The 25,729-nt window shown below is 40.5% G+C and overlaps 3 protein-coding genes across 3 annotated transcripts; 2 read left to right on the top strand and 1 right to left on the bottom strand.

Annotated features, from left to right (window-relative positions):
* Positions 1 to 3,935: 3,935 nt before the first annotated feature.
* On the top strand, positions 3,936 to 7,453 carry si:ch211-260e23.9 (uncharacterized protein LOC555795 homolog). Its single transcript, XM_061051436.1, has 3 exons — positions 3,936 to 4,073; positions 4,162 to 4,324; positions 6,369 to 7,453. Exons 1-3 carry the CDS (start codon positions 3,950 to 3,952, stop codon positions 6,595 to 6,597), a joined length of 516 nt encoding a protein of 171 aa, XP_060907419.1. The 5' UTR covers positions 3,936 to 3,949; the 3' UTR covers positions 6,598 to 7,453.
* A 129-nt stretch (positions 7,454 to 7,582) lies between these two features.
* Positions 7,583 to 13,002, bottom strand: zgc:162297 (uncharacterized protein LOC555865 homolog). The gene is made up of 6 exons (XM_061050254.1): positions 12,673 to 13,002; positions 10,563 to 10,645; positions 10,301 to 10,481; positions 9,841 to 9,991; positions 8,766 to 8,893; positions 7,583 to 7,920 (listed from the first exon to the last, which is right to left on the bottom strand). The coding sequence occupies exons 1-6, from the start codon at positions 12,743 to 12,745 to the stop codon at positions 7,730 to 7,732; spliced, it is 807 nt and encodes a 268-aa protein (XP_060906237.1). The 5' UTR covers positions 12,746 to 13,002; the 3' UTR covers positions 7,583 to 7,729.
* A 342-nt stretch (positions 13,003 to 13,344) lies between these two features.
* On the top strand, positions 13,345 to 25,275 carry ccne1 (cyclin E1). The gene is made up of 12 exons (XM_061049171.1): positions 13,345 to 13,646; positions 14,208 to 14,257; positions 14,462 to 14,549; positions 15,883 to 15,945; positions 16,879 to 17,045; positions 18,319 to 18,454; positions 20,062 to 20,208; positions 20,331 to 20,426; positions 20,954 to 21,088; positions 22,344 to 22,455; positions 22,568 to 22,725; positions 24,215 to 25,275. Exons 2-12 carry the CDS (start codon positions 14,244 to 14,246, stop codon positions 24,398 to 24,400), a joined length of 1,302 nt encoding a protein of 433 aa, XP_060905154.1. The 5' UTR covers positions 13,345 to 13,646; positions 14,208 to 14,243; the 3' UTR covers positions 24,401 to 25,275.
* The last annotated feature ends 454 nt before the right edge of the window (positions 25,276 to 25,729 follow it).

Raw genomic sequence — 25,729 nt, 5'->3', positions numbered from 1 at the left:
ACACATGATGAGCTTTTCTAAGGACTTGTGTTTTTTTTCCAGACAAAATAAATTGATGGAAATTTAAAAAACCAGTTGGTTAAAAGTAATTGACTTTCTGGTTTCGTTTTTGTTATTTTGAATAGAAAAACAAAGAAATAATCATGGAGCATGATTAATACAAGTTGAACTGACAGATCAAGAGATGTGACCTCATGACCAAAACCAAACAGTCTTTACAGCATGTACTTTAACTTTACTTATTACTTTGAAGACTAAATAATCTCTCAGCACCTCTAGAACTGTTTAATACTGAGTGTTAAATAAAGTTGCATCACGTAACTGATGCATGTGGTTTCACTTTCCCCTCAAAGTTCAACATTTGAACAGCAAAGAATGATCAGAATCAGCAAAATGTATTTTCAATTTGAGTGTGTTCTCTCGCATTGCACACGTGTTTTTATTACAACAAGTCAAATGAGATGAAGTGTGTTGTTTTGTTTGAGTACAGAAAGCACATTTTAAAAGTAGTCTGTGTTTTGTAATCTGTTTACGACGAGTGGTAAATGTAGGTTGAGTTATAAAACACATGATGAGCTTTTCTAAGACCATGTGTTTATGTTTTCAGTCAGGATAAACTGATGGAAATGAAGAAATGAAGACTGTAAAGAAAAACGAGTTGGTTAATTGACATTCTGGTTTCGGTTTTATTTTATTTTTAATTTTAGAAAAACTTCTTAACTAACTTATATTAAACTTAAAGCACGAAGAGTTAACTTTAATGTTTCTATTTCAGATAATAAAATAAAGACAGCTTCCAGCCTTACTCTTATTATTACAAAGTACTTCAGTCTTACCTTCACTCCTCAAATACGTGATAAAGCGATCGTTTCGGTCGTTTCGGTCTCCACCATGGACTGTAAATAAATATGCTTGTGATGATTGGCGGTCGCATTACTTCCGGGTTTCATACATACGTCATAGGACAAAGTTTATTACAGACAACCGGGACAAGATGATTCACTTCAACACAAATTTAGAGTCGTTGACATAAGTTATAGAGTACGTAGAGTTAATATTTACAGTCTATGGATTTATGACACAAGGAAACATGTTTAAATGTCGCTATACATCCAAGATGATGGTACTTAACGCTTCCTGTCTTTGTGAGGATACAGTCAACACACAAACACACAGAAAAAAGCCAGTCTCCTTGATCTGAAAAACACTTACATTTCTGTACTTGAGTAGTAATAAATCAGGTTTAATCTACATTGTTTTTTTTCCAAATATATGAATATCAAGGCAGTGCAAGTCGAGTAAAAAGTAAACTACGACTTCTAAATGCCAAACAAGCATGCGCATGCGCACCACACAAAGCAAAGACTATATATGGAGCAGGGTAATATCTTGGACCAAAGTGGTGTTTTCAAAAAAGTATTACCGGTAAACTCTTCAATTTTAAGGATGGAGAAATTCAGTTTCTTAAAACAAAGTTCACTGTCCGGTCGTTTGTTTATAACGAACTCTTTCAAACAAATAAAGGCCGATTTTATGACACTTTAGTTAAAATAAGTTCTCTCTCTCTCTCTCTCTCTCTCTCTCTATCGCTTCTTTCCCTTCTTTTATCCTATTTTAAGTATTTCATATAGTTTTGTCTTTGCTGGTTACAGTGTTGTAGTCTATGTCAGTTGATGTTTCAGTATTTTTCTATTTTTAATATTACCTATTTTTATTTTATTATAAATTATTTGTATTATTATTATTATTATTATTATTATTATTATTATTATTATTATTTGTCTTTGCTGTCATCCTATACTCTGTTTTTTGGATCGTCTAGCACTTGAACTGACTTCCCAATTTCCCAAAAAACCATAGACTGAATCTTACAGCATTACAGTATATTACAAAACTAAGTTTTATCTGTCTTTGTTTATTATGCCTCAGTGACACTCAAAAGGTGTGTTTTACATGACCTTTGTATCTGAGAGCCTCGGAACTACATGAGACAGATGTAAGAATAATTATTGTAGGAAGTGTTTAGCTCGTATTCAGAGTTCCGTTTCGTTAACGGGATAATATTTCCAATCAAAACGCTGCTCTTAAATCTCGTGACAAGCATAAACGTTGCAAGTGTGTTGACATTATGACGTAACAGGTACGCACATTGACCCCCGCCTCTTTGGGCGGAGTCAGATGACGTTTCAGGACGCACTTAAAACCGTGAGCGATAAACAACTTTCCGATCAAAACAATCTGTGGAGAACATCAGCAAAGCTCCATTTCTGAACCGCGGACACACCCGAAGGAAAACACTTTGGTTCACTCCGGTAAGAAACATCAAACTGTGTGTGTCACTGATCTTTTACGAGCCTGGATTCAACTTTTCTTTTGTTCTCCAGCTGTAGCCCCCTTTTTGGCTTTGTGGTGCCTCTGCAGCCTTTGCTTGATTTTTGATCCGATTTTGATCTGTTTTGTGATTTATTTAACACTAACAACCTCCGCGAAAGAAGCCTATGAACAGATGCAAACAACTACTTTAAAAAAGAATGAAAAAAACCTCCCCTGATTTGTATCTGTGAGTGTTGCAACAGTCCTGCTGGTGTTATGTCATGGACAGGGAATTTGTTGCAGTTCTCTGAGTGACGGGACAGTAGGTCTACAGTATGTCTGTTTTCTCAGGGAGGGTTCTGGTTACTTCAGATTCCCGACAGACACCAACAAGCAGGCACAGAAGACATGTAGACACTCGGGGGAAAACACGGATCTATTTATGGAAATATGTTTATCTGTTAAACCACAGCTCCAGTGGTGAAGCCTACTGATATCTGTAATGTGTAAGAATAGATGTCATGAAGCCTATTTGCACTTTTGTCAAACAATTTTGTATAAATGTAATGTCCAGAGTTTATTTTTAATAATTGATTAAAAAATTGTCTTATGGAAACTAGAATCAGACATAAATATTTGACTTCTAAGTACCTTCGTTTGACCTTCAATTATGGTGTTACTCACATAAACAGGAAGGAGTCAGTATCTGATTTAAACTACTTTGACAACTGATCTGGTCAGTTTTAGTGTTACTAAGGCAACGCTGTACTGCATTTTCAAATGTATTACTCAATAGGTAGAGAATACAGTTTCATACACGGTAATAACAATATGACAAAACTCAGGAATAAGGGTATTAAACATGGGGATGAGTCAGCTTGACACCAAAGGTCAGGCAGCTGCAGGCCGAGGTCGCTAATTAAAGTTACTTCTCTCCCTCATGGAAGGAATCTTCAGTGTGACAGATTGTATAATGTCTCTGTCGTAATTTCATCCTCTTGTATGATCATATTCTGTCAGCCACTTCACTTCTACATTGACCTCAGGACTCTCCGTCACAACAGCGTAACAACTTAGTTGGTACTCAGATCAGGTTTCTGATGGGAGGTAATGAGAGCAGTTGTTGATACAGAGCCATGGACATGACAGGTCTTAGGCGTGTTTTTTTTTATCTAAGGAACAGCCACTAGAGGGAGCTATTGGTATCATCAATTTGCAAAATAAGACAAGCAGGGAGAAGGTTCAAGTGGATGAGGTTAGATAATTTAATTTCTAATTTCTGAGGAAGTGAAGACTGAATTGTTAGATTGTTTTATGTTGGCGTGATATTCATTCATTGATTGTAATTCGGACAGAACCATCCAGACATTTATTTTTTGCTTTTTGAGTAAGGGGGGGCAGGCAAAACAAGATGTATTCTTCTCCCTGCTCCGTTCCGTACATGGGATAAAGTGTGAATTGTTTTTTTTTTCTTTTTACTTTTCTGTTGTGTGTTTTGACATGTACGGAACAAATAAAAAAAAAGAAATTAAATAATGTTTTATCTAAAAAACAAGTATATTTATTTAAAGTCATCACCTTAACGTTCCCTCCACTCTGTCTGTGATACATTACAGATCGCCACAGAGCTTTAGCAATGTTCGGAAAGATTCTCTCTCACCTGCTCTGGAACGCCGATGAGGACTTTGAGGTCGCAGATGACGCGTTTGACGAGCTGATGGAGTTTGAGGAGGGGGGATGGGTCATTGTAAACCTCCCAGGTAAAAAGATAGACCTTGATGTTACTCTCATCAATCTAATTTAAGAAGTTCTAAATCTGTTTGAACCGGGATGTTTTGTTTTACACAGAGACCCGGCTGCTGTCGGCCCCTGAGGCGGACCCCCTGGAGAACCTGCTGATCGAGCATCCCAGCATGTCTGTGTACCAGATGAGGCGGAGCATGAGTCGAGCAGGGGAGGAGGAGGAGGAGGAGGAGGACGGCTCTGATGGAGACGAAGAGGATTCTTCGAGGTAGCTTTACATTAACACCTCCAGCACATTTGTCTTGGATCTTGACCTCAATTTATACTTTCTTAAAAACTTCACAGCACTAGATGTATGAAATAAGTAAAGATATCCGTGTCAGCCTTTTTAAAGCTCGTCTGAATTTGTATTACTGTCAAAAACTGGTAACGTGCTCCATGACTGGAAAGATCAATACCAAATTCAGAGGCTGTTTTACCAGCATCTGGTTCAAAGGTTCTGCACTCATGAGGTGCCTGAGGTGTAGCGGTTAGTGCTGTAGTCCTCCAAATGGACAGACTGAGTTCAAATTTGACCTTCGTCCCCACTTTAATACTACTAATAATAATAATAATAATAATAATAACTTTATTTATATAGCACCTTTTAAAAACACAGGTTTACAAAGTGCTTTGACAAACAGCAAAAACAAGAACAAACTAAACCAAACACAGAAGAACATAAACAACAGCAAGAACATAACAAAAGCAAAATACTAAAAATAATTAAATACAATTCAACAGTAAAGAACCCAAAGTGCACGATACCCAGCAGACATATATAACCCGACCATCACAAGAACCATCATAAGAACCCAGGAAACACAAGAACCCAACAACACAAGCTGAGACCAAGAGGAGCAAAGATTTAAAAAGATGTAAGAAACTAAAAGAGCTGAAAGCGAATAAAAAGATAACAGCAATAAGAAGGTAAGAAATAGAAACAAGTGAGTAAATGATCAACTTTCTCTCTCCCTTGTTTTTGACTCTGTCCACTGTCATACAAAAATACAAATAAATCTAAAAAAAAAAGTTCTGCACTGAGAGCGCCCACATTCAAAATAAAACAGGCAGCGCAAGGTGCAGAGGTAGAAGCAAGTGAGAAGAGGTCATTTTATCACGACTAAGGATATACAGCAGCCTATACGGTGCATACATACTGTGTCAGACAGGATCTGTCAGACAGGGAGAAGGGAGCACATGATGGAAAAAAGCACAGACTATGAAAGGAGGAGAACAGAAGAACACACTGTGACGGGATGCAAGTAAACAGGGCAGAAGATGCTTCATGTACAGAACTGTTTGGAAATGTAAGATCTGACTGAAGCAGGGAACAGATACAAGTCACCTGACTCTGCCTCGCACTGTTCTCGCTCTGTGTTCCAGGTTTTAAGTCTTAAATATATTATCAGATAAATTATTAATATTTAAACTTGATGGAGCAGAAACTTGAAACACAGTTAACAAGTGAAACAAGTTGTTTCAAAACCCATTGGCTACCAACAAATAACAGCTACAAACTATTACCTTAATAGTAGAACCAGAGAAAACAGATGCAGTGGTCTATTCATTTTTTTCTGAGCTGTATGTTTGAGATATTGCAGTAAATGGGGGTTGCTGTAAGTGGGCACACAAGAATCTACTGTAGGCCATTTTAATCCTCCTGGTGATATTCACAGTAATCTCAAGATTTTCTTACATCTTGAGAGAATAAGAGCATCCAAGACCCTTGAAAGTATCCTCATATTTTCTATATGCTTTCAGGGGTTATAGAGCTGCATCATTCACACAAAGCTTATATATCCACATTTTAAACTTCAATACTAATAATAATCAAAGTATTTGATAGCTGTTTCAGGACCATAGAAACAACTGAGAAGTTCTGTAGGCAGTCACTCAATATTTAAATACTTTTTGTTTTTAATTAGCAAAGACCTGAAAGCTTTCTTAATAGAACAAAATGTTCACAAAAACATTGGCAGTGTTTCAGACAGTGTGCAGGTCTTTGTTAACTTATGATGATTCATTCCTCTCCTACACACCTGTCATATGAGAGAAACTCGACCCTCAATCATCACAAACGTAGCCTACTACTTATATAGAAGGCGGTTTTGAAAACAGCCTGAGATTGTGTTGTTTTAAAACATGTGGTATTAAAAAATATCAGATTTTTTGAAGGTTTTGACAACCATAGTTCAGTAACTGTTTTTATTTTTTATTTTAATTTAACCAACCATGACACGTGGTAACCCCCTTCCCCCCCTCTTGTCCAGGCCCGTGGCAGTGAGGCGGCACATATCCTGGCGTTTGGCCGCCTGGGGGATCCCTCTGCCCTGCAACATCCAGCTGCTGGCCGCCCAGAGAGCCAGGGTCCAGCATGAGGGCAGGAAGCTGAGCCGCAGCGCCCTCCACAGACAGAACCTGGCTAAAACACGATTCTCTCCCGCAGAGAAGCGCTACGGCCACTTCAAGCAGCCGTGCCAGCGCCTCTACAACTACTGAGCAGATATGCTGGATCAACGAGGAGGGGGGGGGGGGTGTTTCTCATTAATGACATCATCACTGCTCAGTGTGCAGCACAGTGCCTTCAGTTACTCAGGTTTTCCATCACCATCTCAGTATCTCAGTAACTTCTGCATATCCACAAATGTTTGAGATTCACGTGTTCAAATATCTGCCAAATGAAGCCACACAAGCGTTTGTTTCATTTTGAATAGAAGCACCCTGCACTGCTACCTTCACCACTCACCCTTCATCTCCTTCATCTGCTGTATGACAAGTTTGTTTACAGTGTTAGGACAGAATCAGTTCCATCCATATTAACGCCCGTGTACATTAACGAGAACAGTCGAGTTGTTTGATTTGTTGGATTGTTTTTGAGTTCAGCTCTTAGGCAGTTGGAGCTGTGTAAACGTTATTGTGATGCTGTTGCTGATCCGATATCGATCGTTGTACTTTGGCACATTTCGAGTGATGCTTCTTTTGTTTTATTCACGTGTTTGATTGTGTGCATTAGCTTTAGACATTTCTTTGTGTATCGAGAGTTACTCTCACTCCATGTTGACCTGTATTACATTTATGATGAGTGAAAAACATAAAAAACTGAATGTGAATTTCTTGAGATAAATGTTTTTGCTTCTAAGTGGCTTTAGAGTATTAACTACAAAACCACTGTTCATTTGTTTTTTTTTAATTGAGGTGAACATTTTGTACGTTTCTGTGGGTGCTCATCATTTCCTGTTACACGTTTTGTTCACTGAAGAATCAAGAGTGTAAATAAGATCGAATGTGATGTTTTTTCTATTTGTGTGTATTTATAAAATGTACAAAAAAAAGGCAAATAAATCTTCTTTTTTAATGTTGTGGTTGAAAGTGTTTATTTAACATAATCAATAAATCAATATTTGTATAGCACCAATTCACAACAAGTGTTATCTGGAGACGCTTTACAATGTGATAAGATGCAGGAAGGATTTCTTTGCGTTCCTGTTGTCCACACTTCCTTGCTGCTGAGGTGCAGGTCGGAGCAGGTCGTGCATGAACGAGGGCGGCGGTGGTTGAGGGACGACACACATACAGTGGTTGTTTAATGGAATTTGTTTTCTTTTTGTGCGATGGCAGAAAAACGTCCCTCTCATTTTCGGAGCTCGCGTATCTTTCCCATGAACCTCTTCACTTTCTCCGGGTCGACTGCATTGGCCCATCGACCCCCGTCCTTGAAATGAGAGCCGACGATCATGCCGTTTGATCCGATGTAATGTTGGATGTTTTCATAAGTCACTCCGGAGCCTATAAGAACTGGGATCTTCACAGACTGGGAAACCTCTGAAAAAGCGAAGACAAAGAGGAACACTTAAAAACACACACTGTTTATGTTCCCAGTCATCCATAAGACAGTTTAATGAAGGCAGTTTAATATCGAAAAGTACCAAAGATTTAAATATTCATATACTAAATCCAAATCTGCAATGAGCGAAAGAAAGATCACTGTCTAAAGCCTAAATTCCAGCAGATGCGTTTTCATTTATTCAATGTGTTTGCTTCCACTGGCTCCGCTCCGATGCGTCTCAGCTCCAGCAGTCTCGAGCCCTCCGCAGCAGATGCAAAAGGCTTATTTTTCTGCCGGATGCCGGAGCACGGCACATCAATTTACCACAGAAAAGATCAAGCGGGACGGCAAGTCAGACACCGAAACAACAGTCAAACATCCGGTTTATTTTCAGAATAAAACACTCAGCTTTGACGGTTCAGCACTGCAATTTTTGGTCATTAACAACAAGAAATGACCTAATATCATATCTAACTTTTTAATTACATTGTACACTCCTCGATACAATATGTCAGCGCTTGTCTTGTGGGTAATTTGGCTTCACTTTTGGGGAGTGGAAGAAGATGGAGAGACATTGTCCATCTTTATATACAATCAATGACTCTACTGGTGAAGGTGCCCTCTAGTGGACAGAAGGGGGAACAAAACTCTGAGATATTTTTTGGGTGTTACTTCCTTTTCTCAGATCTATTTTATTTTAAATTAAGTACTTCAAGGCATTAAAGATTTCAATGAATAAGATCATTTAGAATACATACGTAAGTGCCTGGCAATGCATGCTCAAAGCGTCAGCACCATGTGACTGTGGATTGTATAAAGTGTGTATTCTTTGTGGCGTTACCTCGGAGCTCCCTCGGGTCAGCCTGCACTCCTGTCGCCGTCCCTGTGATGATGAGTCCGTCTGAGAGGAAGAACTCTGCGGCCCGCGCCGTCTCTTCAATGCTCACGTCTGATGTCAGCGCATGGGAGCTGAGAAAACACACACACACACACACACACACACACACACACACACACACACACACACACACACACACACACACACACACACACACACACACATTAAGAGAAAAAGAAAAACAATGAAACTACTTACAAGTAGAAAACTGGCACCAAGAAATATAGTGAACTGTTAGAAAATCTTTCTATGATTGTCAATCAAAACTTCAGATTTCATTATGTACATTATTTCAAAATTGCAAACACCAACGTGTCATGTTTTGAGTGTACTGTGGGTGTTTTGTGGGTTTTAAAGACGGGAACATCATTGTCTAGGTCAAGTGTGAACCTGGAATAGCAAACAGTTTTTGACTGCTATGTCATGACCGCTTTAGAAATGTGTTTGTTTAGACTTTTATGTTATGGGGGGGGGGACAGTAGATTGAGCAGGAAATCGGGAGAGAGAGAGAGTGCTGAATGACATGAAAGGAGCTGCAGGTCAGATTTGAACCCGGGGACGCCTGCATGGAGCACGACATCACTGCAAGGTCATCAGAGCCCCAAAGGATCTGTTTGTAAAAGTAATCTGGTCCGGCTTATTGATCCTCTGGGTTAGACTCCTCAGTAATACAATTTAGATGGTTCTCCTTTAACAGGCTGTGCACTTAAATGATTCAACTAGGGTGATTTTACTTTCAGCAGTGTGATGAATACACGCCCACGTTTTGATTTGCTTAACCTATAAAATTAAAAATTCCCAAACTTGAAAAGGCTCAGTTGAAAAACAAGGTCAAGGTAATTAATTTTGAGGCAACTGACGGATCGAAAGACATCTTATTCTCTACGTTAGATTGTTCTACTATTCCTACTTATCATCATTGACAAGCAGGATGGGACTGTATTCATTTGTAATAATATCAGTTCAATAGGAGTGATTCTATGTGAAGCATTGTGAATTGTTGGGACGATGATTTCACCTGTGTTTCTTTTTGATGTCAGTGAAGATCTGCACATGCTCAGCTCCGATCTGCTTTCGATATCTTAGCAGGTCTCCGGCGCAGGCGTTCAGGAAGCCCTCATCGGCCACGTGGGAAAAAATAAAACCCTCAGCTCTGATGAAATCCAGACCTGCGACCAAACACAAAACATTGTAACACCAAGGTGGACTTACCTGTGTCACATACAAGTGAACGTATGACCTTTGAACAATAGTGTGCAGAAAAACACACACTGAAAAATACATCTGAAATCAGAGAGGGTGACCAGCTGCTGTATTGTTTGGTAGAAAGACTCGGTTTATAATTTGGCTGCTTTTGATTAAACCTGATTGGAGGCCTCCCTGGTTCTGTCCTTAAAAAGCTTAGATTGCAGCTTATTAAAGAATCGTACACATCACAAAAACACAAAAATGTATGTTAAAAAAACCCCAGAAAGAACCTGAAGCCAGAGCTACAGCCAGGGCCTGCTGGTTCGCAGAGGACAGTATCTGGACTCCGAGCGGCAGGGACGGACAGACCCCTCTCACAGCAGAGCACACTGCAGTCATACAGGCACACACCTCAGGCCCCACAGAGAAAGAGTACGGGATATCGTGCATGTTCTCAATGATCAAACCATCCTGAAAAAAAAAGAGCGGGTGTAAAGCCGTGGTTACTGACGTCAAATATGTGAGAGGTTCAGACAACGTTGGATAACTCACAATCCCTGCATCGCGGTAGATTTCTGCCTCCCTGCACGCTTCCTCTTTGATTTGGGACATTTTCATACAACCAAGGGGGGTGCCTGAGTGGGACGAGGGACATAATCACAATACATTAGATTAGACAACGATGCATCACAGTTATAGCTCACTCGTTTGAAGAGGTGCTATTTAACTAAAACCATTTCCTGTGCACATCTTTCTTTAACCTGAGCAATTTCCGTTTAATTCTATTTACACTTTGACTCATCTACAGTTCAAAATGAACATTAGACATTTTTATCAACTATGTTCATTTGCATGGCCACTTACAGGCAATAGTAAGTTAGGTAACTTTATCAGAGTACTGTATTCAGACAACATTGGGAATATTTTGCTTGAATTTGTTGTATTTATTCATTTAACCTTTATTTAACCAGGTTGGTCCCATTGAGATTAAAAACCTATTTTTCAAGGGAGACCTGGCCGAGACAGGCAGCAGCACAAACACAAAGTTACAGACGGAAATACAAAGAGAGACACAAAGTACAATTTACAAAACACTAAAGTTTGGATTAAAATAGAACCGTCTATGAGTCATATCTGGGAATAAGTTGTTCAAACAGCCGAGCTAAAACATCGACATCCTGTAGAATCTGCTTCCAGGTCTTTTATTTTAGATTTTAAAACATTTAAGGACACCAGCTCTTTGAGCTTTAAGTCACTCTGCAACAGATTCCAGGCTGAGGGTGCAGAATACCCAAAAGCCCTTTTCCCAATTTCTGTCCGAGTGTTTGGGACAGAGAGACATTTTCTTGCCACCAACAGTCACAGAGTTTACAATAACATTACCTAGACTTGCTGCATCAGAAAATTGCTTTTTACACTTAAATCCAGGCGTAAAAAAATACAATAATGTAATATACAACATTTAGAGAGACCTATTTCCTGCATTCCATCTCATTACATGTGTGTTGTTTGGCGCCCCCTGTGGACAAACAGCTACCTCTTAACTTTTTTGCTGATCTTGTCCTAAATTTCTAAGTAATGTTTTTTTCTAACAGAAGATCTAATTCTGCTGTGTTTTAAAAGTCAAATGTATCCCTCACCATGAATATTTGCTGTGGCCAACGCTAGCTGCAATTTACAGTGTTGAAAAATGAAGCCAATGTGGAAGCGCATTAAAAAAATTGCAGTTCCTCAAATGTCTACTTGAGGCTGGCTGCAGAAGTGACAGAGCAGGAAAGCGGAAGAGAGAGAGAGAGAGTGAGGAATGACCAAAGACTGTAAATATTAAAGGATGAAGCCTGAGTGATGTAACTGCAGGGGGCTTTAGAGTCCTACTGATGGCTATCTCCATTCTGGAAATTCTGTCTCAACCTAACTTTGAGTCAACCTAACAGGCTGAGTGCTGGAGCTGAGGCGGGTCACACACACACACATTCCAAAAGGCCCATTGTTACAGAAGAAATAAACAAGGTTCAAAAAATGAGTTTTGTCTGAATAGTTCATCTCTTTATCCGCACATCATTTTTAAAAACTCATCCATTTTGATGATAGAAGGCAGCGAGTTATTCATAATAAGGGATGTGACTGATATGACTGACAGGCTGGCTCGTTGTTTGTCAGGGGGCTTAAGGCCCGCCTCAACTCCAAACATTTGCCTGTTGTTAGGTTGACCAAAGGTTAGTCCGAGATAGCATTTCCAATATGGCAACTGCCATGGATTGCTCCAAAAGTCAGCTTCAGACGCCTCTGTCACTACGTCCATGTTTTTTTACAGTCTGAGTAAAAATGTTAAGATGTAAATTGCTGTAAATTGCCTCATCCTGCAGTAAACGTTACAGGCCTTAAAAATTACAACAAATAATCAACCTTGTCTATATGATCGGGTTTGTTTCTGTAGGTTATTCAAAGACAGATAATAAGTCCTCAAAGGGGCTTTATGTAGGCCTACTTCTTTTTTTTTACATTATATTTGGAATTTTGTTTTGTGTACTTTCCCCTAGGTAACATTTTGAATGCATGGGATGTTTTAATGAAGTCCTGACAGTGTTACTGTTACTGTTAATTTGGTAAAGACACAGTTCAACTTCACATAAGTATACAGGTAGTTGCAGTTTTACTTTACCTGGTAAGGCTTTCACGTGAATCATTCCAATAACCACGGATTTAAGACGCCCAAAAAGCTCCAAAAATTTCATGATGTCGACTCTGTGGAGAGCAGGAACCACAAGAAAACCTTGTTTTTTTTGTCCTCCAAAGATTATGGATCACATGGCTGGCCGAAGTTCAGTCGTGTTAAACAAACAAAAAACACTAAAAGTCCCCAAAGTATGTTTCAAATTGATTGCAATAAAAAAAACAATGTTGTCATTCATCAGCATTAAACTCCCACGTTATCAGAAGTGCTTAAAGTTTGTCTGTGGTTTAAGATATTGTGTTTGCAATAGAGGGATGTCGTTCGATATGGCAACCCGTGTAAGAAATGGGCGCCGGGCAGAAGCATCGCAGGCTAACACTTTTTATTATTTATTACTAAATAATCGACGCGCCTGAGGTGACAGCGAGTGACGACTTCATGTGTGATTAAAAGAACAACTTGGCTCCATTTTTTCCCCAACATTTGACTCGTATAATGTTTAAATTCAGCCTTATTTCACGGGACTACGGCTTTGTTTACATCTGACAGACTAGCCATGCGGTGCCGGGAGACTTCCTGTTCCGAAGCCCCGCCCCCGCGCAGCTGTCACCACGAGCAGGCACGCCTCCAAGTTTACAAACTTCATATTTCCTTTTCTTTAACGCACATTGGACAGACTGTGTCGCACGCTGGGGTTCAGTGGCAGGTCAAGGTGTGATAATGTGGTGACAGGAGATTAAATTAGACAGAAAAACGACGGGTTGAAGCTGAAGGGGGTTAGCGCCAAATTAAATGCGCTCCTCCCTGCAGGTCATCTGTTCTCTACAAGGCGCCAGCTCAGAGGAACTAGCTAGCCCGGCCTGGAAACACACACACACACAGACACAGAGGTCGGAACAACAGCCTGAAAAGTTTACACAATTAATGTATCTGTGAGTGAACTTCAAGCGCACAATCTTGAGGTGAGTGGACGAAACCAAACGTGGATCATTTTCGAGTTATTTCACTTTCCGCTGCAACTTGTGGAGCTAAATCTGACTGCAACTACTTTCAATTCCTTTAATGAATTACATGTTTTGCAGAGATGCACATGAGTAAATGTTGTTTATGTTAGTAAGGACCTTGTGTGTGTGTTTTTATTTTTTATTTTTAAGTGTTTAAATGATGAGTAGAGAGAAAATAGGTGTCCTAGTGTTGCCTGTTGTTCGGCCATTATGTGGCAAGCCAGCTGTCCCTGTGTTATAAGGAAAAATAACCATGACGCCTCTTAAAATATAACTAAAAGCGACACTGTGTGTGTAAAGTGAGGTCTTCTGTGTGTCGTCGTTGAGTTTCGTGAATATACACGCATTGTATATTACTTTTTGGCGACTTTTAACATCGCGTACCGTTTCCATTTCCCCGCGCCAGATTGAGCTGAGGCTTTGTCAGAAGGAGGGAGTTCAGAGTGGGGGTTGGGAGTGTGTGAATGTCTTTTCTTTCAACCCCCCCACCACCTAAAATGAAGTGTTTTTTCATCGCAGGTTTACTCTGAAACACACGTCTAACCCCTGAGTATAATGCCAGGAAAAAGGTAAGCAGAAGCATTGATTTAAAGTGAAGTTATGGCCTCGCCAAAAGGTGACGAGTCCCGAAGAAGTTGAGCTGATGGAGCCGTAGCCAAACTAGTTAGCCTGTTGCTACATAACCTTATTTTAACCACATTTTTATCTCTACACGGTTGTATCATTGAGAGTCACAACTATGCCTTTTTTTTTTTAATTCTGTGTTGGTGCAGGGAAGGAACAGAACCAAAGTCTGCAGCTGCCGAGGCGACCAAAGAAAATACAGTAAGACCGAGGAAGAGGAAGGCAGATGTTGCCATTGTAAGTAGTCTGAAAGGCTCACACACAAACCAGTCTGAAACTCAACTCATTTTCATATGTAGCTTTTTTTTTTTTAAACCTAAATGTAAGGCCTGTGTTCCTAGGTAGACAATTAAATTTAAAGAAAACACCTGCTTTAAAAAAAAATCATAAATTAAGAGGATTGGTGGTCATGTTTGTGGGGAGGAGACATTTCTGCCTGTTTGGTTTTGGTATCCACAAAGGAACATGTCAATGGTCATATAAAGTTATTTAATCTTTTAAATAAATAAAACATTTATTCTGGGGCGCAGGTAGCCTAGTGGTTAGTGCGTGCGCCCCATGTACAGAGGCTACAGTCGCCCCAGGTTTGACTCCAAACCTGTGGCTCCTTTTCCCGCATGTCATTCCTCACGCTCTCTCTGTCTCCCTGATTTCCGACTCCATCCACTCTCCTGTCTCTACAATAAAGGCACAAAGAAGCCCACAAATAAATCTGAAAACATTTATTCTCACTAAAAAATGGTGACAACAGCCCCATCCATAGGACACAAGGGAGCACTGAATGATTTGAGGGTGGAGAAAAAAAATGCTGTAGTCGTCAGTCGGCAACATGTTGAACAGGTTTAATGACAGTTTGTCTTTGTATTTTAATGCTCATAATACAAATCAATTCAACAAAGATCAAAGCCTGTATTCATAGTCAAATAGATACAAAAAAATAGAAAATAAAACTTAAAATATGTCAGTATTTTGAAATTGGTCCAGCTGGGGAGTGCAGCGCTGGGAGTAATTGATACTAAGGTCATCATGATACCAGAATTTAAACTTTCATACAATAACAGTGAAAAATCAAACGACACTGGTTCCTTTTTTTAATACCAGTACGACTAAACTAGAAGTCCCAGGTGCCCACTATGAGGGGTATTTCTTGTTTTTAATTACCACAAATTGCAGGCAAGCTCCTGCACACAGTCTACATTGCAAAAATACGTTGGCAATATTTTGAGATTGCTTCGTTTTAAAACGTGGTTTTGAAAAGTTCAACCTTCATAGCTAACAGTAGAAGCATTGAAGCTTGTCCGGAAGCCCACTTCCTTATTATGCTTGTTTTCCTTTCTTTTCTGTACTTGTTTGCTCATTCATAGTAACACTCTGTATGCTTATTAAATGATAGGGTCATGGATGCAGCTGATGTTGCATGAATTGACTTGAATGTTTTAAGGCTTTTTACGTAAGGGGACAGGATACGGGCTCTCTCCTTCAGAACTTCACCTTTTGGAAAGAAATGAGATCTGTAATGTTTGTGAACTGACTCGCATACAATAATCATTTCACACCTTCTTTCTTTCAGTATTTACAAGATCTGGATGAGGAGGTAGCAGAGATGACGAAGAAGAAGCAGCGGGACTGTGAGGTAGGTTTTGTTTGACAAGTTGATTACAAACTTTAACGTCACTCGGTTTATACCATGAAAACGAAACTTCAGTTATGTAGAGTGATGGCTAGAGTGTCCACAAAACCTTCACACAAGTTGAAGAGTTGTGGAAATCAAATTTCCTGAATGAAAAGTGTAACTCTTGTAGGGTTACAGGTCTCTCAAATCAGCCCAAGAGCTTGATTTAATCTCTTAAAGAATATCAGAACAGCTGGTTCCCTGGGCACAGCTGCTACTCACCAAGCGTGTAGTTAGAGCAAGAACAGACAGCTTTCAAGTTCAGAGTAATCCAGCACACACCAGGATTGTTTAAATTGACTTTAAAGTTTAATGCATAGGGGCGTCGGTGGCCTGGTTGGTGTGCATGAATTGGGACTGGGATCCTCTGGGCGGGTGTCCCAGGTTCGGGTCCAACCTGTGGCCCCTTTCCTGCATGTAATTCCCCTCTCTCTCTCTCTCTCTCGTCATTCTGTCATTCATCTGTCTTTCTCTCCTCATTTCTGACTCTCTCTCTCTCTCTCTCCTCATTTCTGACTCTCTCTCTCTCTCCTCATTTCTGACTCTCTCTCTCTCTCCTCATTTCTGACTATCCACTGTCCCGTCTCTCGTAAGTTTAATGCAAAGTGGCTTCCTCGTGTTCGCTCTCCAAAGCCACTGTGCAAAATGCACAAATCTTTTCTATGCATAAACTTTAAAGTAAATCTGAACAATGCTGGAATACTCTCATCTTGAAAAATATCAAATTAGGATTTTGCAATAGTCTGATTTAAGGCGGTCCAGCATGTACGTGACAGACACAAGCTGTATCAAGATTGGCCTTCATGTATAAGATCGTCACACATATTGTAACTCTGTCGGTGTGTTTCTTTACAATGAGCTCAACCTAACATGTCCTCTCTCTGACCCGTGAAGGTGGACTGGAGTCCTGAGGCCGGACACACGAGTCCACACAGGTGGATCCCCACACCTGATCAGGAAAAAGACCAGCCAGTCTCCCTGATAAATGCTGGATTCCCTCACTACAACTTTAACAACATATTTAAGACCCCTGTGCACTGTGCCCCGCTTCCTGCGCTGTGGTGAGTCCTGCTGTGTTGAAGACTCTCATGACCTAGTTCAAGACGTTTCAAGCCGCAAAACGTATGCCCCTTTGATGTTCCCATCTTCGATCGCGTTGGCTCCCTCTGTACGGTCTTCAGAGGTAGTAACAGGGCGGCTGTGGATCAGTTGGTATAGTCCGATGTGTCCTTGGGCAAGACACTTAACCCAAGTTGGTGCCGCTGCTTGGGCGGCGGCGTGTTGATGTGTATGAATAGTTGAGTTAATACTGACTTTACATAGCAGCCTCTACCATCAGCGTGTGGATGTGGAGGTGTGACCTGCGGTGTAAAAGCACTTTGATTAGTCAGAAGACTAGAAAATAAATATACAAGCTCAAATCCGTGTGTGTGCGTGTGTGGCTCCCGCTGTGCCATGCTTCTGAAACGCAAAGTTAATTCACCAAAGTTACGCATGTTGCCGAATCAATATGAATGTACAAACACGTGATGACGGCTGAGATTAGAAACGTAGGGAAAATGGTTTTAGACTCTGTGATTGATTCTGAATTAAAGCACCAATGGAAGTGTCTTAAAAAACATTAACACCCTTTACATTAAATTAAAATACACAGAGTTCACTGCAGCGTGGTTAAAATGTATAGAACTGATTTAATTTGATTGATATATGTCTGTGTTTAATTTATAGTGAAAGAAAACAAAGTTGTGTGACATAAATCAGCTTGTTTTACAAAAGTTATTCAGACAGTTTGGACAAAATGATCGTTAGTCTTTAGACGGGGTAAGAAATGCTTTATAGATTAACACGAAGCAGACTTTTGTGCTTTGATTAGTGTCATAGCTGCTTTCAATCGTACATTGTACAAAAGGAGAATAAACGGCTCTCTGCTTGTTTGTGTCCCAGTGTACTTCATGTCGCCAAGCTCTGTGAGCAAAGACGTTACTGGTTAGAAATCTGTGCATCGCAAACTGGAGTAAGAAGACCATTGAGACTATTTGGAGTAAAACAAACTGCAGAAAATGTGTCGGAGGTCTGTGAAGGGACGTGGTAAATCGAAGGGTCCGTTATAGTCAATATTAGATGATAGATATTAAATACCGGTTAAACTTCAGAAATATTTGTATTCTTATAAAGTATGGTAACGACTCATTTTTCTCATTCTTCCTAATTTGCTTCGTCTCTCCAGTCGGTATTGAAAAGTTCTTTAATTTGGTGCTTTCTTTGTGTTTCCTAAAAACTGTAAGTGAAGTCCCTTAGCAGATGAGAAGAGTCACCTTTGTGTGTTTTCATCAGCTGGGCCAGTAAAGACGTGGTGTGGAGCAACATGTTGGAGAAGGACAAGACGTACACCAGAGACGTGCACATGATGGACAAACATCCTCATCTGCAACCAAAGATGAGGGCCATCCTTCTGGACTGGCTCATGGAGGTGTGTAGCATGTCTCACTTTAAATGTATTTGTTTTTATAATCACAAATCATACAGTCACATTCCCTGAATCGTGTAGCTGTGTTTTGTTACTCTGAGTCTTCCTGCATGTTGATGCAGTCGGTGGTCAGTGAGAGGAACCTGTTCTGAGGTTTCATTTCTCTCCAGCTCTCGACACAAAGCCCCTTGAGCATGCCGCTGTAGTATCCATGCTTTCACCCATTAGTGCAGTTTCTCCTTCTTTGTCTCCTCCTCCTCTTCTTTTCTTTTTCCACTAAAAGACAAAGAGCTGACAACGCCAGCGCCATTTTCAACTTTTTATCAGACATTATTCTCCATCAGTAGACGACCTATAATACGAGTGGTGACCGACAGCGGTGTGAAAATGGTCTTCTCGTATCGTAACAACGGACTACCGCCCCCTGCTGGCATGGAGAGTTGTTCCCTCTCGCGCGTGAGCAGAACGTACGTGGTGGTTGGCCGTCGGCTGTAGTCTTTGCGGTGTGTTCAAGTGCAACTTTTTGGCCAAAACAAGAGGCGACGGCACAATCGGCCTTCGTAGTTCTTTGCCGTGTGCTTGGTGTGTCGGGGCCTTGAAGGTGGACTCAGACCTTTAGCCTTCTGTCTGAATGTGGAGGAGGTGTTTAGTGATAACATACTTCACCTGGTAGCATCAAGACTTTAGACATTGTGCTTAACACTAGCATGTAGCTAGCCTCTAAAGCCTGTTAGCTTCCTCCTGATGCTTCAACTCAAAATAATGGTGATGGCTAGTTTCAGTGGTTAATATAGTGGTCATATATTTATTTGATGCATTCATTTCTAAGTCTACAGGTGTGTTTCCGTGCTTTCGGTTTGTGCAATACTTTCAGTAAAAGTCACTTTTCATTAAAATGTAACTTCACCTCAAACCTCTTCAGGTCAGTCTCTCAAAGTCGATTAAAGCTTTGTGCAGTCGCAGAGAATTCCTTCTCTATCTGGTTTTGGCTAGAATTGTTTCAGATTTGCAAAGACACATCAGTGTACATGAAACTAAATGCTCACAACAGAGTTTTCCACTCGCACAGAGTGCAGAATCAAACTTCGATGTTTAACTTTAAGCTAAATAATAATAAAGTTTATTTATGAAGCACTTATCAAAACCAACGTCACAAAGTGCTTTACAGAAAAAAGAAAAATCCCAACATTCAAATACACAACAATAAAATCCTATTTTAAAAAAAGCATTAAAAAAATAAAACAACAGTGCAGCAATCATCCAATAAACAGAGAAAAGAGAAACAACCGAGACAGAGATTGGCTAAAGTTAACAGTAAAACATCCTGGATGAAACAAGGATTATAAGTAGGCCTTACGATAAAATGATAAAGACTCGTATATAAAAAGTGACCGATGGTGAAGGAGGTCTTCATGTTGTATGTTTGTCTGTAAAGAGACATGACACCCAGCTTCTCCTCCTTGAAGAAGACAGTCTTTGTTCCGTGCTGTGAGATGATCTCCTCCACATCAACACATTATTGTGAACCTCTGTGATTTGATTCACTACATGTTGTTCGTGTGACGTCACATTGATGCCGTGGTGTCCTCTCTGTTTGCATGTTTTTTCAGGTGAGTGAGGTGTACAAACTTCACAGAGAGACGTACCACCTGGCTCAGGACTACTTCGACCGCTTCATGGCCACGCAGACAAACGTCTTCAAATCGACGCTGCAGCTCATCGGCATCACCTGCCTCTTCATCGCTGCTAAAGTAGAGGTATGATCTGAATCTACACCGTCTGTACGTCACCGGTTTGCTTTGCATTGCCCACTTCCTCTCCGTGTATTCTAATTAACCCGTTAGTTTAATGGTCGTCCTGTGTTTTTGCCTCTTATCAGGAGATGTATCCACCTAAGATCTACCAGTTTGCCTACGTCACAGACGAAGCCTGCAATGAAGACGAGATCGTCAGTATGGAAGTCATAATTATGAAGGTGAAGAGCACACACACACACACACTGCTTGTTTATCCAGGACGTATCAGGGTTGTCGCAATAATACTTTTTTAGATACCACGGCAACAAAAACAGAAGCTCTATGTACCCGATGTTTGGTAGTTTCTTGATTTTTAAACACCAGACATGTAGGCAAACTCCTGCACAATACATCGGCAATGTTTGGTGTAATTTCGACAGTTTCATCTCCTCAGTTCTCTGGTCCATTTATAAGAGAAATCAATGTCACCTTTTCATCTTGGGGACCCCGGAAAGCCTTGTGACTGTCAGTATTTTAGTATTTACCGACCTGTGAACTTTTGAACGCACCATCGTTACTCTGTAGATCTGTAGTTTTTTTTTCCTTTGGTTCTTTTTCGGTACTTTTAATATTTAAAACTGTGATTGTATTGTTTCAAAAAAGTATCAAGAGAACGATAACAACCTTACAAGTCTTATTGCTGTTGGTTATTGGTTTCCCTTCTCCATCACCAACGGCCCCCTCGTCTTCCTCTGTGTCTCTGCAGGAGCTGAAGTGGAGTCTCAGTCCTCAGACTCCCGTCTCCTGGCTCAATGTTTACATGCAGGTGGCCTACCTGAAAGAGAGCGACGAGCTGCTCATCCCCCGGTACCCTCAGAAGACCTTCGTTCAGATCGCAGAGGTTTGTTATCCCTTCATATCTTCATGTTAGTCCAATAAATGTCTGGAGCTTAGAGGAGGAGGATTGAGGTCTGTGTCATTAAAACAAATCTGAAAGGTTAAACAGAGAACCCACTAATGTTTGGGTACTACACAAACCAGTCCAGCTTCACAAGTGTTCATATGCTCTGTCAATAATGTTGTGTCGTTACAAAACTGTAGACAATAAGTTTGAATATAAATGTAACTCCAAAGAAAATACAAATTGTAAAATCGGGTTTATAAGACTCATTCTGTCTTTTGGGAGTCTCTTAGAGAGAAAAGGGTTCAAATGTCTTCCTGCTTGATGACTTCTGCTGCATTCACTCCTCCTAGTTCAGAATCTGGGTTTATTGCCAAGTACATTTACACATACAAGGAATTTGACTTGGTGTATTGGTGCTAAACAATTAACAAGTAAATAAAGCAGAACTGGCAACAACTTAAATAATACAGTATAAGAAGATATTACAATATATAAAATAACACAATGTACAAAAGGTGAAATGTAGGAGCTGTGCAGTGGACTATGCGAAAAAATCTTGTGTGTGTAACTACTCACAGAGTGCATGTAAGGAAGATACATTTTTAAAGCTACAGAACGGTAATCAGCGCTGCCCGTTAGTACTGGTCACTCTTGGACTTTAATGAAGAAGTCTTTCAGTCACTCCAGCCCTCCACAAGTTTTATTTACTGAACCGCATGCCCCTGTTTTCCTTGAAGGTGAATTTTCAAACATTTTAGGTCTTGGCAATATAGGACGGTAGCAGCTGCACTCTCGGTAATGATGGCGTGTTTTCCAACTTTTTATCGTGTTTTATTGGACGCAGCTTTTGCATAAACATTCCAAGTTGCATTGAGGACAGAATCAGGCTGCGTTTATCGTTCATTCATTTTTATTTTTTTTTTACAAAACAAAAAAAGACACTGAAGGTGGCAACTCTAACTATTCCTAACATTTTCAAACCTCATCATCTCAACCCGACTTCACATGGACATTTTACAAGCGGGCTGTCAGGAACACTTCCTGGTAAAGTCTTTAAAAAAAGTTAAGTTAGTTTAGTTGTTTTCTTTCACACCTGCAGCCGACCCAAAGACATGTAGGAACATTTTCAGGGGTTTTGTGTATGTGTGAACCCACCGTGTGTTTGGTGGGCTGAGCTTTGACTTTCTCACACCTAGTGATGATTCTTAACCATCGTGGTTAATAACTGTCTTTTTGTTTGTTTATTTTACAGTTGTTGGACCTATGTATGCTGGATGTGCGCTGCCTTGAGTTCTCTAATGGTGTACTCGCTGCATCAGCCTTGTTTCACTTCTCCTCCCTGGAGCTGGTGGAGAACGTCTCAGGTAAATAAAAAAGAAATAAAACTCTTTGTACCATGAGGTTTATCAAACATACCAGTAGACTTCCCTTTTGTTTCCCTGAGTTCTCACTTCATCCATCGTTCTCGTCCTGCAGCTCTGAAGAGGGTGGAGTTGGAGGAGTGCGTCAGGTGGATGGTGCCGTTTGCCAAAGCTCTGCGTGAGGTCGGAGGGTCGACGATGAAAACGTTCCCAGGAATCCCCGCAGATAACTTGCACAACATCCAGATCCACGCTTCCTACATGACATGGCTGGTACGTGAGAGAGGATTGTAAATATAATGGAAACAGTGTGAGATTGTAACTTTCACGAAGGGAACAGCTCTGAGTAGAAAATCTCCAAACTTTGAAGAAAGGCACTGTCACCTGGACTCGTTTCCAAATGTGAGATTCCCTGTGTTTTCGTCTCTTATGGATTGTGTGGCGGCAGTTGTCAACAGACTGTTGTCATGGAGACAGGACACACGTCTTTTTCAGTTGAAGAGACACAGACTTACTTAGAACTTTTAACTTAACTATTTTGGCTGAGAACTTGTATCACAGTAAGCTCACCTGAGATGTAAAGCTACAGACTTTTATTGGATAATACAGGGAATAAAATACAAATTTTTGACCCAGTTTATAGTAAGTTGAATTGTATCGGCTGCTCAATTGAAAGCCTCAACTCTACGGTCCTTTCTTTAACAATTAATGAAGCTCCTCCATCAGTCTGCGTGAAGTTCTACCTGTAAGATGCAACTTTCTCACAGTTATTGTACAGAGGTATTACATCATCTCCAGCTTGAGTTCACTCAAACATGAAAGTGATTTTTTTTTTCTTTAAGATTTATTCTGAAAGTGCTTTGTTTACTGATTTATTTTTTTCTTAGTCCATGTGTTTGGGAGGATTTAGTTCACAGCGCCTTGCTCTGTTTATAACGACACAGCTAAAAACCCAAAGTGTAGACAATCGACAGACGACAGTCAGGTTGGCGTCTTCTCTCCTGACAGTTCAAATTGTTGACCTTAAGAAGAGTAGGGTTATCAACAATACCGTAAACTTTGATTTACTTATATAATTGAAAGATATCCATTTAACGGATTCCTGTTTCGAGACCACGGCGACGGAAATAGAAGATGTACACATCCAATATTTGAAGTTTATTGATTTTAATGTACAGAAAGTTGCAGACTCACTCCTGCATATGTCCAATTTGTTGAATTCAGACGCTGCTCCCTCTGTTTCACTCACGGCAGCTTTCGGTTGAAAATGTGACTTTGATTTGTGTTTATTTTTCAAAACCAAAGATCATGGGGCGCTGGTAGCGCAGCGGCTGGTGCGTGCGCCCCATGTGTGGAGGCTGTAGTCTTCCGGGCGGGCGGCCCAGGTTCAGGTCCGGCCTGTGGCTCCTTTCCCGCATGTCGTTCCCCACTCTCTCTCTCTCTCTCCCTCCCTCCTGGCTCTGTCCACTGTCCTATCTCTCCATTAAAGGCACAAAAAGCCCCAAAAATAAATCTTAAAAAAAACCCAACAAAGATCATGACAATAACAGAGACTAACATTTTAAAACATGTCGAATCAAAAAGTGTGGAACATTTTGACAACTTTGAAAGGGGAGAGCACTAAGTGTTTAATAAGCTGATGAAAAATCCTCAAGTTTAGCCTTGACTGTCGGAGCCTTTTTATAAACTTCACTATGAAGACATCAACGTGAGCGTCTGATTTTAACATTTCTAACAAACGTGTCCTTTCTGCTGCTCACAGGAAAAGGCCTACTCTTATCGGGATGAGGAGCTGGAGCGACACAAAAGCTGTCCTGTCCCGTCAGGAGTCCTGACTCCGCCCCTGAGCAGTGAGAAAATGGAAGACTTGGTCAGAGTGGACGCTGCGGTGCTGAAAATAAGGCCCAGGATGCGCACGCCATCCCCACAGCGGTTGGCTCCACAGTAGAGAAGCCGACTCGCTAGCGACAACAAGACAAGAAATCGTAATGAAATGTTTGCGTCTCAGCTGAAAGTGGAGAATGAACTCTCGTCTGCGGCGACGCCTCCACAGTGCTCGGGACACAACGCCTCGATGGAAACTGTACTTTCTCCTTTTTTAAAGATGTTCTGATTACGAGGATCCAGGTGCTTTTAAACGTCGCTGAGGTGGAAGCAGACAACGACTATGGCTAACATTTGAAGCTTCCACACAGTGAGGAAATATCTCTGCAGGAACGTCCCCTATTTAACCTTCATGGATGAAACACGTCAGGAGCGGGTCGTTTTGGGATCAGATTTTTTGTTTTTGAATGGCATGGCGGTTCCAAACGCGTGCATGAATTATCAACCACACCTTCATTAAACTGGTTGCTTTTGTTTTGTTTTCTATGCAGAGGCCAAATAGTTCAGACGTGAGAGTCTCTACGTGTTTTTTTTTTTCTGTGTGTGTGATGAAACAGGGAGGGTTGCTGATTTATCTTTTAGTGGCCTTGTTTGCCCAAAAACTATTCCTAGGGTCGAATGTGACTCTATGTGCTGCTATAAAGTGGGCTTTGTATGATGGCGGGGGGGACGTGTGTGTGTGTACGTGTGTGTGTGTGTTGTTGCTCGTTCTACTCTTACCATTTTGTTGGAGAAAGCATGGCTTTGTTTTGCTTAGGGACCAGTAGCTTGGCTACCTGAATGGACGAGTGAACCAGCCAGGCTTCTGAAGCTAAAATGTTGATTGTATTTAACTTTTTATTTTTTATCCCGACTGTTTTTTTTTTTTTCCCCACTGCCAAAATGTAAGAAATCTATTGACTTTTTAAAATAAAATGCTGCTACATATTTTCAATTAAAGACCGTCTCTGAGAACTTTTTTTAAAAAACGTGCACAATCTTGTTTCAGATCTGTGGTTTTTAAAAAGCCTTTTTGGGTAATCTGAAGACTAGAAATGTTCTATGCAAGCTTTATATTCCAAAAGATGTTTTTTATGAAGTGCTCAGGGATTCTTGATTCTTTCAGATTTATCAGGAACTTCCTAAATGTTTAACCAGAGATACTTTTATTTATATAGAGTATACACATATTTACAGCTGCCAAAGTATATTTATAGACTTACTTTAATTGTCCTTTCTTTCCTCTAAGATGGATAAACTCTGTCCCTCCTGAGGTGCAGTGTCACACATTGAACATGAACCTTGTATTCCTTTGTTTCCTTAAGCTGGTTGCACCTGATGATGTTCTCTCCTCTCAGTTTCACTACGTCATTATTGCAAGGATCACCTGTTGTGGTAACCGAATCTCAGTGAA

This window comes from Labrus mixtus, chromosome 1 (genome assembly GCF_963584025.1).
Source record: "Labrus mixtus chromosome 1, fLabMix1.1, whole genome shotgun sequence".
In the NCBI taxonomy this organism is placed as follows: domain Eukaryota; kingdom Metazoa; phylum Chordata; class Actinopteri; order Labriformes; family Labridae; genus Labrus; species Labrus mixtus.
The sequence above is the reverse complement of the archived record's forward strand: the minus strand, read 5'-3'. Positions and strand labels throughout refer to the sequence as shown.

Coding starts and splice junctions, on each gene's coding strand:
- si:ch211-260e23.9 (XM_061051436.1), top strand. CDS start 3,950: ATGTTCGGAAAGATTCTCTCTCACCTGCTCTGGAACGCCGATGAGGAC. Junction 4,074..4,161: donor GGTCATTGTAAACCTCCCAG/GTAAAAAGATAG, acceptor TGTTTTACACAG/AGACCCGGCTGCTGTCGGCC. Junction 4,325..6,368: donor GACGAAGAGGATTCTTCGAG/GTAGCTTTACAT, acceptor CCTCTTGTCCAG/GCCCGTGGCAGTGAGGCGGC.
- zgc:162297 (XM_061050254.1), bottom strand. CDS start 12,745: ATGAAATTTTTGGAGCTTTTTGGGCGTCTTAAATCCGTGGTTATTGGA. Junction 10,646..12,672: donor TCACGTGAAAGCCTTACCAG/GTAAAGTAAAAC, acceptor CGTCCCACTCAG/GCACCCCCCTTGGTTGTATG. Junction 8,894..9,840: donor GACATCAAAAAGAAACACAG/GTGAAATCATCG, acceptor GTGTTTTCTCAG/CTCCCATGCGCTGACATCAG.
- ccne1 (XM_061049171.1), top strand. Junction 18,455..20,061: donor TTCTGGACTGGCTCATGGAG/GTGTGTAGCATG, acceptor ATGTTTTTTCAG/GTGAGTGAGGTGTACAAACT. Junction 22,456..22,567: donor GCTGGTGGAGAACGTCTCAG/GTAAATAAAAAA, acceptor CTCGTCCTGCAG/CTCTGAAGAGGGTGGAGTTG.